The sequence below is a fragment of the Sminthopsis crassicaudata genome, chromosome 1, assembly GCF_048593235.1.
Source record: "Sminthopsis crassicaudata isolate SCR6 chromosome 1, ASM4859323v1, whole genome shotgun sequence".
Classification (NCBI taxonomy): Eukaryota; Metazoa; Chordata; class Mammalia; order Dasyuromorphia; family Dasyuridae; genus Sminthopsis; species Sminthopsis crassicaudata.
In genome coordinates, this window is record NC_133617.1 from 399,582,083 (window position 1) to 399,597,660 (window position 15,578).

General features: G+C 34.0%; 1 protein-coding gene across 1 annotated transcript in view; it reads right to left on the bottom strand.

The window, feature by feature from the left end:
- The window catches only part of TNRC6A (trinucleotide repeat containing adaptor 6A), a 335,273-nt gene that overhangs the window by 21,921 nt on the left and 297,774 nt on the right, over positions 1-15,578 (bottom strand). The window contains 8 exon segments of the mRNA XM_074280016.1: positions 1,235-1,372; positions 1,538-1,684; positions 2,050-2,192; positions 3,785-3,836; positions 4,169-4,249; positions 5,382-5,557; positions 6,851-7,027; positions 10,631-13,210. Of these exon segments, the coding sequence (XP_074136117.1) occupies positions 1,235-1,372; positions 1,538-1,684; positions 2,050-2,192; positions 3,785-3,836; positions 4,169-4,249; positions 5,382-5,557; positions 6,851-7,027; positions 10,631-13,210 (3,494 nt within the window).

Genomic DNA, 15,578 nt, shown 5'->3' on the forward strand with positions numbered 1-15,578 from the left:
CAAGTCAGTGTCTGTAACCACTATCCTGGGAAGCACACCCTGCAGAGTTGTAGCCTGGCAAGTGCCCATGCAGATGCTAGAGTCACAGTTAAATCCAGGAAATAAAGCTCTTTCCACCAAAGTCCTTAATTCAATTGGTTAGACATAAGAAACCTCCTTATCAGTAGAAATGGTGATCAAGAGGCATTGCCATCTGTTTTGTCTGTCCATACAAACATCAGAAGACTGCTCCATCTGACTTGCTCAGCCTAACATGTTCCTTCTTCCCTTAGAATATGAGCTACCTGGAAAGCCAAGATTGTACACTTTTCTGTTTGTATCTCTAGCATTTAGCCCAGTGCTCTGTACATGTTTCCAAGAGGTTTTATTAAGTACTTTATTAAGTAAAGTTTGTACCTCTCTGCATGACATTCAAGAGTTGCTACGATCTGGCTTCAATCGTATCCCCTCCCCCTCCCCAACTGACTTTTGTTATTATGGGAATATGCAGTGTAGCTATCTTTGCACAAAATGTCTTTTCAATGTGAGAATTTTTGATGAACTATGTATGTTAATGACAAGACTTTTATTTTGTTACTGTTGTTCAGTTTTTGAAAAGGGAAATGGCAGATTATTAATGTATATAAAAATAAATAAATGCCTTTAAAAAGATTACTATTCTGTGTATATGACTTGTGCTTTTTTGCCTGTTTTTAAACATGTTGTTGTCATTTTTACTGGCAATGTTCTTCCCCTCCCCTCCACCTGTATTCTCTTCTCTATACTGATCTAAGTTCTATAAATCCTTCAAGGCCTGGCTCCCATACTACCTCTTTCAGGGAGTCTTTTTAAGCCTCTTTAAACAAAAATTATCCTTTCTCTGAATCACTGCAACACTTTGCAGGTACTATTCTATCAGACTCAAGGTGCTGCACTGAAGAAATTCCTTACATTTTAGCTCCAAATTTTTTAGCTTATTTGTATTTGTTATCAATTCAATTAAAAATTTCTTAAGTGCATGCTACATTTGAGAGCTTTACACCCTACTTCTCCATGTCTCTCATTATTTTGGATAACTTAACCCTGGATATAAGTCAAAGATTTGAGTTATAACATTTAGCAATGTTACACCAGCAAAGTTTTCTTTTAGCTCTAAGTTCTAAGTAATTAAAATATGTGATGTATATTAAAGTAAGTAAGATATATGAAGTAAGCTTTATAAGAAGCACATATAAAACAAGTGAGGTGAATTTACCTGAGGGGATAGTAATGGAGGAGGCACTTGAGCACGGAGATGAGGCTGAGATGAATTGAGAGGTTGTGCTGGAGGCTGCTGCATGCCCCGGGGTTGTGCTGCTGTGTTACCAACACCAAACATACTGGGATTGCCATTCTATAAAGAGAAGGTGGAACTATTTAGCAAGCAACACTCCATTGCCTTGCCATAGGAAAACACTTCCGATATTACTGATTTTAACACAAAAGCTCAAGATAAGTGTTCCCAGTGACTAGGTTACTTCATTGAAAACACCTAAAATATGTACATATAAGCACTCACCTGTCTAACAGAATTCAAGTTTTGCATGCCCAGCCCCGCTATGGAGCCAAGGGCTTGGTTAGGTAGTGCACTATTTGAAGGGGGAAGCTTCATGTTTTGATTGGACATAAACTGCATGTTTTGGGACTCGTCTGCTACAATGCCATCCTGATTGGACAGACAGAAAGATGTGCAACACCAGCCAAGCAAGCAAGTAGAAGGGAGAAATCATTGCCAGGAACAGAAGAGAAGTCACATGAAATTCCAGCATCAACAGGAAACAAGTAGAAAACAGAAGACATCAGATTAGTCTTATTTCTAAGGCAAGCAAAAACAAAAATATTTTATATGGATTAACAGGAAGGCATAGATTTAATTTCTATGATAAGCAAATGTATTAAAAGGATAATGGAGTACAGATGTTTTATGAGAATGACATATTTTGGCATAAGACTTACAGAATTTTACATATAATGTTAATGTGAAAACGTTAAATCAATCTATTTATTTAAAAAAGAAAAGCAATTTCTTACCTTATCAAAATAAGGACTGCGATCCATGGAAGACTCTTTGGAAATCTGAGGACGAGAACCAGGGCCTTTCCCTACGACTCGATTGTAATCGCCAATGTTTAGGCTATGCTTATCAATCTCCATTCGTTTGTCTTGTAACATTCCTATAAGACAAGTAAGATAAAACGATGAAATTTGACTGGAATGGCCAAAAGAGCCAGTAATTTCATAAGAGATAGCAGAAGGTACTCTTTTCAAATTAAAACAACTTCTGTCTCAGTAGAAAATAAGAAAGTATAAATTTTTTGCATTGATCTATGAAGATAGTAGAAAACTAGCATAATTCTTGAGCAGAAGTGATATTCCCAGACTCTTACTAGAGTATGAAGGTGTTATATGTAATTAATGTTTATGATGGATTTGTTTTTATGTGACCAACAAATACACCAATATTGATAAAGAGTAGGTACATAAAAAATGTTTATTGATAGCTAGATTGGAGATTTCAAATGTGAAGCAGCAACTGGGAAGATTGGTGGAGCTAAAGAAAAAGAATAAACTGGGAGTAGATGACAAGAAGTTTAATTATGGAAATTTAAAATATTAAGAAGGAGGTTGGAAATGCTGGACTAGAGTTCAAGAGAGAACAAAGTTAGAAACTACTTCTATAGAGTTCAAAGCAATAAGCTTGCAAATGAATGATCCAACAGTGCTTTGTTTCTTTTTTTTTGGATGGATTTTGAGGACCTAGAGGTTTTACACTTGTAGAATCCTGACAGGAAGTAGCACAAAACAATAATAACTTTCATGTGGCCTTATATTATCAAAAGTTGCTAAAAATCAGATAGCAAGAAACCAACTGTTGTAGAATTCACAATCACATGCTGATTTTCTGTTTCCATATAGTCATTGTCATACTCCATTTTTGGATTTTGTTTTCTACCTCTTATCTCACTTCCAGTTTGATTACTCAACCTTTATACTCAGGTTATATCATACTTATACTCATTATATATATATCAGTATAATGAATTCTGTTTGTCTGGACAGCAATGTGGACTTAAGATAATTCAGGCTCTGAATTTCGAACACATCTTTTGACTTAATGCAGAACTCTGACCTAATTTTATTATTTTGCTTTAAATAAATGAATGCCCTCTCCTTTTATGTTAATTATTCCTTACTCATTCAATTTTTCCCAATGTGTCTTCTTGATTATAAGCTGTTTTAAATCATGCAGAATGGTATGGCCTAAGTTTTAGTTCTGAATTTTAATTACTGCGACCTATTTCATTGTTACTGTAACATGGCAACTTTTCAACAATAATAACAATAACAAGAAAATTAACACAAAAATAACTGACTACTGAATGAAGCAGGAATATAATTCTAATTTTTGCTTGGAAAAGTTTTGCTTAATTCTAATTTTGCTTAGATTTTCTAATTTAAAGAGTAAGAATAACTTCACTATAAAATGACTGCTAGGAAGAAATTATGCTGTTAATTTTATTATAATCTTCTTTCCAGGAGGGATTACTTATTTTAGGAATTCATTTAAAGGCAAGTCTCACCCATAAAGAATTCCCATAACATAGATGACAAGAACAATGGTATAAAACTCAAGCAGATATTAGATAATGCATCTAGAATTGGGAGGAAGGTAGAAAAGAAACATTTATTATCTTTTATTATGTGCCTGGCACTTTACAAATTATTTCATTTGCTACAAAATTATTTAATTTTCTCTCATTCCTACCTCCAGATAGGTCCATCTTATTGCTCGGTAGAGTTTCTTCTGGTGATTCTCTCTGATATAATTAAAAACATAGTAGATTTCAAGTTCATGATGTAAATATGAATTTTTATAGTATTTCATTAACATAAATCATACAGTTCCATTTTTCCATTTTGTAAAGAAAATAATAGCATCTCTAAGAAAAATTACAACTTAATTGATATATATGGCATTTGGCTGCTGAGATATGAAAGCAACTTCAGTCATCGCGAGAACTTTTTAAGACTGGAAAACATTTACTTAATCATCAACCACTACACTAGAGATTCAAGTTAATTTCAAAATTAGATAATACTTTACTTATCATTATTTAACAGGCTGCTGTTATCAGAAATTCATACATACCGAAAAACTTAAATTTGAGAACTGCTTAACGAATGGATTTATCCAGGCTTCATCTTGTTTATTTCCACCTTTCATTGCTCCCTTTTGAAAAGAAAAATCAGAATAATGAAAATGAATGAAAATATTAAAATATTTTAAAATATAAAAATATTAAAGTGCTTATTATCTACAAATATACATAACCACAGTATGAAGTTCTAGGGACACAAATAGAAAAAAACGCTTCTTTTTCTCAAGGACCTCACCTTCTAGTGGTTCTATTATTTAAGGAAAACATGGAAACATTAATTTTCAAGATACTTTTCCTCCCCCCTTATTTCACTAGTTTATTTTTATTTTGGTTAATTTTTGTATGCAAGCACCTCTAGGCAGATTCCATTTTCATCATGATGCATTCTTGGAAAGTGTCACCTCAGTGGATCTTATTTTCCCACAGAATTGGTGCTATAATTGGGGGGGGGGGGCGTATTACACACCAAACATACAAACCTAAAGTGAATAATAGACCCATAGCCTTACTATCCCCTTTTTTAAAAGTACTAACAAAAAGACTCATATGTACCTTGTCAGAAGCAGAATGTGAACTTAGTACTTCTTAATTCCATGTGTAGTACTCTTGTTTGCTATATATAAAAATATCAAACTATCTTTCCCAATTTTAGGCAATATATTAATCTTTCTGCCTTCTTGAAATGGTTTTAGCAGAATGGTATGTAATAGCTAATATCAACTTGGGATCTGGTATAAGAATGCCATATAAGAATTATTACCATTCTTATTTTATTTTATTACCAAAGTTTTACATATATGATCAAATTTGATCTTTACAATTTTGTAATTCAAACAGTACAAGTATCTTTATTTTACTAATGAAGTAACTGAAATTTAGTTACATGCTTAAGGTTATGTGGTTAATAAAGGCAGAGATAGGACTTTTATTCAGCTCTTCTTTCTCTAACACCAATGTTCTTTCCACTATACCATGCTGTCTTTAGAAACTTAACTTTAATATGCTTGCCAGATGATAAATACTTTGAAGTGGAATACAGACAAATCAACTGCCTAGGTAATCTACAAGTCTTTTGGCTTTTCAGATCCTTAATAATGAAATACTAGTTGTCTTTATGGTTAACATAAAAGGCCAAACATAATGTTTTAGGTAAATATTTTTGGACTTGAAAATATATGATCCTGTCCCCCTTTAAATATTCACCTTTGATGACATTTTCTTTATATATGGTGGCCAGTTTAAAGATGGGTTAACTTCTTGGGATGAATTACTATTCCACATTCCAATTTCAACATCTTCCTCCTCCTCCCAGGCAGTGGATCGATTTCCAGTCAAAGGCATATCATCTCCACACCAACCATCTTGCATAGATTTGGGCCCTATTTGTAAATTTTATTTAGATAGAACAGAGGATAGTTTTAAATGATAAACAATTTTACAACCATAGCTAATGCTTTCTAGGAAAAAAAGTTAACTTAAATGGTGATACAAATTTTATATCCATCTTATGTCCAAATTTACCTCTTTGGAATTTATCATTTTCTACAATTCAACTTTTCTGATAAAAATAAACTAAACAAAACAACCCCCCCCAAAAAAAAACCCCAACAAATTTCTTTGATGCTGCTCTATTTTAGAGGTTATAGAAAAATTGAACACAACAGAATTTGTTCTATTATTATTATTCATAATAAAGAAGAGTATAAAGAGGATTAAAAATATAATTGAACAGATTCCCTTAAAAAAACCAAAACATAAAACATTTTAAACTTCAATGATAGTTTGCACATTTATTTGCCTAAATCCCTGATCTTTGAGATTATTGGTATGGATACTACTTCTTTCTATAACATGTTAAGATAGTCTGGGAAAGTAAATGAGTTTAAAAATTCATTATTTTGGTGATAAGCCTTTCTGATTTTAGCCAGGCTGGTCCTTTTGTTGTAGACATATAATGGAACCATTTCTATGCTGAAAGCAGTTTCTACTTAGACAAATCTATAAAGGAAGTACTACAGTGCCATAACCTATAGTAGGCTAAGATTACTCCCAACGAAGTTAAGAGTAAAGTTTCCAGTGGACATTAATTCTATAACTACGTCAAACAATTATGGTACTGCTAGTACCATACAATCAGAAAAATGACTTAATAAATTAGATTTTATATGGATACATGGGCTTAAAAATCATGAAGTTCATTTCTAAATGGAAATTTGTCTCTACCCGCGGAATAGGTCTGAACTTTTAGAATTTTCCACATACTCTCTTAAAATCCAATTTGGTCTAGAAGTACTGCTAAGTCTGTGCTATAAAGAGCATCAGAACTGAATATGAGAGTTGAGGAAAAATTCATTCTATGGATAGTGGACATTGCTTAATAAGTTAGTTGCTATTAGTAATAAATATAGATGTAAAAAGTATCATGCAAATTATTAACAGTAATAACTTTAAAAATTATGATTTAGGAATTGAAAGACAGATATGAAAGATAGATTGGCTTAAATTCAAATGTCTAACCATATCACACATTTTAAAAGCCATCAATTATCACAGACAATACATTATCAGGAAATTAATTTTAAATAAACATAGTCCATTTAGGAAGTTTTGCAAAGTCTTTTTAGGTAACTGCTTTAAATGCTATACCATAGCTAATATTACCTGAAACTTACCAGATTTACTTGAAGTCTGTGGACCAACAGAAGCAGTACCCCATGTGGAGGAGCTAGATGAAGCAGTAATGGGTTCCCCCCAGTTAGTACCAGTGTCCATGGGTTTACCCCATGCTGAAGTTCCATTATCTACAGTTGTGGCTGGAGTAGAAGGCTCTCCCCAGGGTTCTCCCCAACCTTTAAAAATTATGAAAGGCCATTAACTCCTTTAAAAAGTTCAACAAAACATACTTTGTAGATGATTATTAGCATATTTAAATTGCTATGTAATCTATCCTTTATATGCAATGACATAAACCAATATGCTGAATTAACACAGAAAGAAAAAGACAGATTACAGTACTTCTGATAATCATTTGCAAGCAAATAATGAAAATAACTAACTTAAGCATTAATACTTGATGGGAAGATGAGGAAATAAGACAGTTTGATAAGGAATTTAGTATATCCTCAAAATAAAGTAAAAACATAAAACAAACAAACAAAAAAAACACCACCCCTAATTTTATTTGATCAAACAAGATATGACTTGATTTTTTACATAAGAATTATTTCGGAATTGGCCATCTGTGTAGTAAGATCACGGTCTGGTAGAGGGAGACTTTCAGATGGTCCTGTCTGTTGACTATATTTGGCTAATTACAATAAGCCTTAGAGCATTCTAGAGCCTCCACCAAAATTAAGATCTATAGTTTGTAGAGTATTCAGAAGAACAACCGGCAGGAACCTTGAGACAATGTCATATAAGAAACAATAAATACAGAGAAACTTAGGAATACTTGAAGTGAGTGTAAAGTGAACAAAATGAGAATGATTTGTTCTTTTTATATTTAGTTATAAATGTTTATTAATACAAAATTAATAAGCACTTGTGAAAGACTTAATAACTTTGATCAATGCAATATTCAACCCCAAATCCCAGAGGAGTGATAATGAAGGTTATAAAACTCTTGATAAAAAGATGATGGGCTTAAGTTACAGGAGATGTGATTCACATTTTGGAAATGGACAATGTGAGAAGTGGTTCTGCTTGATTATGCATACTTGGTATAAGTTTTTTTTTTCTTTTTTTTTTCCCCCCCTCAATTTGGTGAGGGAAGTGGGAAGAAGAGGGAAAAAAAGGCTTTTAAATGAAAAGGTAAACAGAAGTAAAAAAAAGAAAATGGTTAAAAAAAACCTGGGACTCTTCTGGAGAAACAGAGCATGGACATGATAGTTGTTTTCAAGTATTTAAATAGCTATAATGTAGAAGATGGGTTAAATTTGTTCTTTACTCCAAAGGACAGACAAGGAGCAATGGCTAGAAGTAGTACAGTGGTAAACAATGTTTATGTCAGTAAAAACTTCCTGGATGACCATTTATTGAGAATTGCTATAACGAGAATTCTTGCTTAGAAACAGGTTTAATTTCTGAAGTTCCATAAAACTGAAACAATGAGATTCTGTTCACTAACACTAAAAAAAAAAAAAAAAAAAAAAAAAAAAAAACCAAATCAAACCAAAACAAAAACCAAATAAACTACCACCAAATCATTTAAACAGTCTTCATTAAATTTTGATGTATGCTTTCTTGAGTGTAAATAACACTGGCATTTTTTGCTGTAGGCTTTTTATATCACACCTGAAATAATGATTCATTACTGGTTACAACTGAATTTAAAAAACAAAACAAAACATCATCTCCTCTGTTGCCAATAAAAAACACAATATGTTTAATATATAATTTTCAAGTTTCTATACATTGTGCAAATTACGTACGTGGTAGCCTTTGTCAAAAACTTTTGTCATGTTCAAGTCTTCCTGAAGATAGAATGTTTATGTATAGTTAATCTCATAGTTGAATGAAATAAACCTGATATTTTTCAAAATTTTCATGTTGTCTGTTATATATCTAACTGGATGATTTATCCCTTCAGTTATCATTTTGTAGTTTTCTGTCAGGCCCCTTCCCCCCCAAAAAAAAAACCTGTGGCCAATTATACAATAGTGTAAATCATCCAAGGAGAGAAAGGAAGTTCATTACAAGTTCTCTTCTCAAATATTTCACTTGTACATTTTATAGTACAGAGAAGAAATTCTGCTTTTTACTCCAAATGATTACTGATTTTTAAACTAACATGTAAACAAACAAACATCCAGTTACAAAGAGGCTAACATAAAGGCAGTCTGATGCCAAAAGTTATTTGTTGATTTCCCCATTTTGATCACTCTTTTGCTTCTGTAACTTACATAAGCAATTAAATTTTATAATTTATAATCATCTTATAGTATATTACCCCATGTTGATAAGGCAACTTACATTTATAGAAACTAATTTATTATAGCTTTCAATGTGTTTTCTTATATACTAGTTTACTTGTATATCACAATCTAGTGCAGAGTTTAGAACATATGTTATCTCTATTTTACAAATAAGCAAACTTTAGGTTCAGAAAGGTTAATTTGCTCAAGGTCAACTAACCCTTTAATTTCATAAACCAATATAAAAATTAATGCTGGCAATTTTAAGGGGGATCTAGTTCAGCACTACTCTTCAACAGAACTGTATTGGAAAAGCAACTCAAAATGACTACCCTACATTGGGGAGCATCATCATCTTTGTATTAAAAAAAGACAAGCATTCTACCTATAATAGTGGGCATTCTGGCTTCTAAAAACTAAATTTGGAATTCCAAAAGACATTACATTTAAGCCTGAGAGATTTCCAATTTATTGGAAGCAAATTTTCAGGAAAAAAAAGTGAATGTTAAAATTCTAATGTTACAAGAACCAGCTCAACAGTGACATCAAAGTCAGAAAATAGTAGTATAGATAACACAAAAAACAGAGAATGGCTTTTTGAAGTACTTATTTGAAAGACAGACTTATTTGAAAGTAATGGAAACCTAGAGGAGATTTTTAAGAAAAAACAAATCTAAATATTTAACTTGGTATTCAAGCTCTTCCACAATATGTATTAATATATCTTTCTGTTCCAATCAAATTAACAACTTCATTGTCCCTTAAGCATATCCTTTTATTTTTTGGTAAATCACGATATTCTTTCCTCTTTTCTAGTATGTGCACAACTTTTCTTTTCATCCTTATGATTCTTACTTGAAGCAAGTAGCCTTAGTTAGTTAGCCCCAATGGTTTGAGAAGAAACAGAAGCTAAGCAAAAAATTTTTTTGTTTTATTTGGTTGTATTCAACTGGACAGTCAGTTAGGAAGGTTATAGCTGAGTTAGACCTTTGAATATAGAAACATACCTTTGCATATATAAAAGCAAAAATGGAGACATCAGCTAGTTCATTATAGAAGTGCTTAGCTCTCAGGGCAATCATTAATGAAAAGTCTTACTCTTTTTTTTTTAAAGAAAGAAATCCATCAACCACAGTACCTAGCACATAACAAAGATTCAAATATTTATGGATATGATTTCTAAGGATTTGTACTAGTAAAAAAAAAAAGTTAAGTTTTTGGAAGAAAAAGGAAATTTTTTTTCCATTTTATACTTTTTCAAGTGATCTACTTTAATGATGAAAATGGATTTTATACCACAGCTCAGACAGGTGTCAAACACTAGCTGTTAAGAAAGCCCTTTAAAGTTTCTTACCTCCCTGGGGGCACATAGGCAAATATCTTGACATTAAAATTCTACCTTGGAATTCCTATTGGGCTAAATTTTTTTTAAAAAAAACTCTTGTGTTTATCAAGGCAAAGAAACGACAAATATCGGATGTTACTTCATAACATTGTACTTCTTTAAAAAAAATTCTACTCTATAAAATCATAACTTACCAGAACCACTACTGCTCTCCTTGCTTGACATGGCACTTGAAGATGGTAGCGGCTGATGTACCTGTGCTTGCTGGTCTGAACGGCTGCCACCATTTGGGACATTTTTATTCCACATATTCACATTTTTGTAGTTATATTTGCTTGGATCTCCCCAAGCAGAAGTTCCATCATCAATTTCCATTTTGCGGCGTATTGATTCTGGGGATGGCTCCTCCCATCCAGTAGGTTCTTCTTCTTTTGTGGGAGCTGGTATTGGTCCACCGAGCCAACCCGAACCAGGTGGCTTATTTGTGGAAGGTGGTGCTCCCCAAGATCCACCAATATCTTGTTTGTTCCAGTCTGGGGAGTTGATTGGCTTTGAAGAATCCCCCCAACCTGAAGACTGATTAGATTTTGGAGGTTCTCCCCATCCCTGGGACTGACTAGATTTTGCAGGTTCGTCCCAGTTAGATGAATTATTTGGATTCATATTGTTATTTCCCCAGGTAAAAGAATTTGATTTACCAGGTTCATTCCAACCGGATACTGACCTGTCACTGTCACTACCTCCTGAGCTAGATTTCTTAGTCTCACCCCAATGGTTGCTTCTTGATGTTTCTCCCCAGTTGTCACTGGCAGAAACTGACCAACCTTGGTTTGATTTTTGTCCATCTCCCCACCCTTGTTTAATTTTTTGTGCATCATTCCATGTAGATTTCTCCTCTTTGCCATTTCCCCACAATTGATTGCTCTTGACCATTACTGTAGCAGCAGAATCATCTTCCCATCCCCCTTGGCTGCTTGAGCCTTTAGAATCTCCCCACCTTGTAGTAGGCTTTGGATCTCCCCATCCAGATATAGATGAGTTATCATTACTATTAGTCTTATCAACACAACCCCCAGAGTTAGAAGTTTGTGTCAAAGAGCGTCCCCAGGCCTCTGTCCCATTGTCAGTCTTTCTTTCACCTCTAGGTGATGTTTCAGTATCCCAGGCAGTATTTTGTTTGATTGGAGTCTCTCCCCAACCTTTATTGGAGAGGACACGTGGATCTAAGTCAGTTCTGTTTACTATGCTTTGGAGTAATGCATGCTGGTCAACTTTTCTTCTCTCTCTACTCTGCCCTTCCCCAACCACTCTCTCCTCACGGCATCCAGTGCTTTCTGTACTACCTTCACTTTCCCCAGTACCTGTTGTTTTGGCCCAAATGCTGTTCTGCTCATTTATCTGAGATGTAGCAGAACTCTGATCATCTTCCTCAGTAGGTTTCCATCCATTTGTAAACTTCCTACTATTTCCATTCATACTTTCATTGGAATGCTGATTGCTAGGCAGTTTATTCCATTCCCCATTAGATACATTAGTGCCAGTGTTTTGTGCAGGGCTTCCCCATCCTCTTCGATTTCCTCCAGAATTCACACCATTTCCACTTCCCCATGGTACATTCTGGGAATTTACCATCTCTGACTCCCATAAACTTCCTCCTTTATTTCCATTCATTTGAAAGTTAGTGCCAACAGACCCATTTATGCCAGACTGCATTAGAGTTGCATTCACAGTGTCACCATTTGCTTGGTCATTAGGGCCTGAACATTTCTCTCCGGAATAATTAGAACCATAGGCACCCCATGTAGTACCATAAGAGCCACTATTTTTGGACTCACCATTGCTAAGATGAGAAATGGAAGTGCCATTTGTAACCGAAGAGGCCTGTATCTGAGAATGATTCCTTGTGCTCACACGCCAGGCCCCATGCCCTGTATTATTAGGCAGTTCATCCATCTGCACTGAACCAACAGCGTTTGGTAAACTAGAGGTCATAAAGTTAGTAGTGTTATTTGGTCCATTCATTTCAGTGTTAAGGTTCTGAGGTTGTCCACTGAATGAAACCTTCCTTGTACCATTTACTTCAGATTCACAATTTTCCTGAAGATTTCCCCAGGAATCATGGGTAGAACCACCCATTTTAGAGTTAATACTCTGATTGTTAGGCATCTGGCCTATGGTACTGCACTGAATATTTGTGCCAGAATTACCACTCCCTACAGGCCCTTTTAGGGCATGTCCATTGTTCTCTAATACAGGCCAGGCACCATGGTTGCTATTTGAATTCAAAGTGCTTGGATTTAACCCTCCATTTGATGAAGAACTTACGGTGCCCCAAGCATTCATTCTATTGTTGCTACTTTCAGATTTGCTGTCAGGAGCATCCACAGAAACTTGACATGTGCTTATTATGGTTCCATGAGATAGATTCCATGGTCCATTATTATTTCCATTGCCCACATTATTGCTGTTGCTACCCACCACAAATTTGTTTTGAGAACTGTGTCCAATGCCATTTCGAATTCCATCATTTTCACCACTTGTACTCCCTGAAGCCATTATCAAAAGGTTCTTCTCTGATCCAGAGCTAGAGGCAGAGTCAGTGTCCATACATTCTGAAGTCAACTCTGGGTCACTGTCAGTAATAGAAGGCCATGCTTCTTTGTCAGAGCCTTCTACAATAACTTTGTCCCAGTTTGTGCTGGAATCACTATTAGAAGACACTGGTCCCCAGTGAGAATTTTCATAATGAGATCCTAGATTACTATGGTTTAAATCTAGAAAAAAGAAAAAGCAAATGCTTATGAAATATTTGGAGTTTTAAATGATACAGCAAAGACAACTTATTCTATATACTCTTAGGTCCTCTGCTATAATAGGCAAATTAGTATCTGGTAATATGTCTGCTACCTGGCAGCACTATAGTATGAGATATTAGTAAAAAATAAAACCAACCACCTTTCATTCTCTTCTTTTACACTGTTTTAACAAGATGGCTATGCAGTTGGAAGATAATTTGATTCTACACACCTGTAATCTTATTTCCATATATCTACTCCTGTTAACAATATCCTATTCATCAATGCTATTTTTCTTTTATGAAGATCAAGTCCTTTTAGTAGTGACTCTAGAACACTTAATAAGGGCAACCCACTCTCCTCCAAAGGAGGATTTAAGCAAAAGCTAAATGAGAACCTGTTGGGTTAGCTTTTTAAAATGGGCTTTTTTTTAAGATGTAGGTTGAACTAAATATCAGATTGATAAGACTATAAAATCATTAGTCATCTCATCTAAGTTGAAAAAAATCTTGACCTCAGTTTCCTCGTCTGTAATACATACTACTTAAAAAGTTGTTATATGCTCAAAGGAGACAATAATAACAAATGCAAAGTGCTTTTAACATTTTAACACAATACATATTTTCTAACTACTTGGAGTGCATGTCATATCACCCTCACCCCACTAAGAGCCTAAAGCAGCAATATGGTGTTGTGGAAAGGCACTGATACGAAGGATTGGGAAAGACTTAGGTTCAAATACTGGCTATGATATTTATTCATTGTGATTCTCGAGAAGCGAACTGACCTCAAATTCTATTTACTCATATGTAAACTGGGGATAATATTTACAGTATTTGCATGGCTGTTAAAGTGAAAAGTTATATGCAAAATAAAGTTCTACAGAAATGATTTGCTATTAGCTCCAAATATCAGTAACTATTATTTTGATTAGGAGTAAATGAATAATTTATTAGTATTTAGTAAAATGTTCAAGTGCTCATGATGAATCATTAAAATCAGTAGTACTCTTTCTAAGGTTTTCCTTGATTGATGCATGTCAATATTGTGATGTCAAATTCATCATTCAAAAACAGTCTAGACAAATCACAGACCTGCTTAAGAACTTACAATGGACTTATTGCTTATAATATAAAGTCCAAATTCCTTTACCTACGTATTCAACATTCCATAATATGGTTCTACTTCACCTATTTAACATCAACTGCAACCTAAACCTAAAAAGCTCCTTTTTTTTTTCTTTCAAAAATCAAAACTTGACTTAGCTATCATGCCTTACTTATAATGTTTTTCCCCTCCAATAATGCATCCCACTCCTAATTCATATTCTATCAAATCTATCAAGGTCTATTTGTACACTCTTCATAAAGATTTCTTTGATAATTCTAGTCTACAATGCTTTTTTCCTTCATTCACTCCTTTTGTACTTATCTGTACTATATATCATTAGTACACTGTTATAAATTCTTGTATTTTCACTCTATACTTTTCAGTATACCAATACCCTCCACTCCCCCACTTACATACCACTAACTTTCATTACTGTGCCTTCTCTCATCCTTCCACATCTCATCAGATTGTGAATAGAAAAATCTCATACTTCTCATGTACTAAGAAAGGCATATAAAAAATGGCTACTGGTTGTTTATTCCCAAGACCACGATTTGAGTTTAAAAGGATAGAATGGTTTTGTGGGGAGAAAATTATTCTTTTAAATGAAGAATCTGTATAAGTTGAATACTAGATTGGGGAAAAGCACAGTTAAGTAAGTCATAAGACTCTAGGGTTATCAATTTCAGACATGCACTAAGACCTCACATCAAAATTTCTTAAAGCAGAATTTCTAGTGGTCAAATTTCCCTTAAATCTTAGCTGATCCTCTCAAAAACCAAGCTGTACAAAGATACTGAGATAATGTAGAACACAATATTGAACCAAGAAAAGCTTAAGGAACAATCCCAAATATTGGGCTGACCAGAACAGAATCAAGAAGAATCATAGGAGGCTCTCTAGGTCTCTCCACCTTCAGCTGTTTCTCTCTCAAATTCTTCCATACTACAAGTAGGTTGACAAACTTAAATGGAAAAGAAAGCATTTCCTAAGATAATCACTTCTTCTTGGCTAGTGAAAAGAAAATTTTAAGAGGGGCAGAAAACAACAAATTCTTCACTTTCAAACAAAGCAGTCCTCCATTCCTATTAGTTTGGAGCTATCAAAATAGTAGTCTCTTAATAGTATTTTAAGTGAGAATTCAGGAATATATGAGCCTAAGTGACAAGCTATTAAGTATCTCTTGTCTTGAGGAAAAATTTCTCTGAATCACTACTCCCTTTTATCATAAATTGAC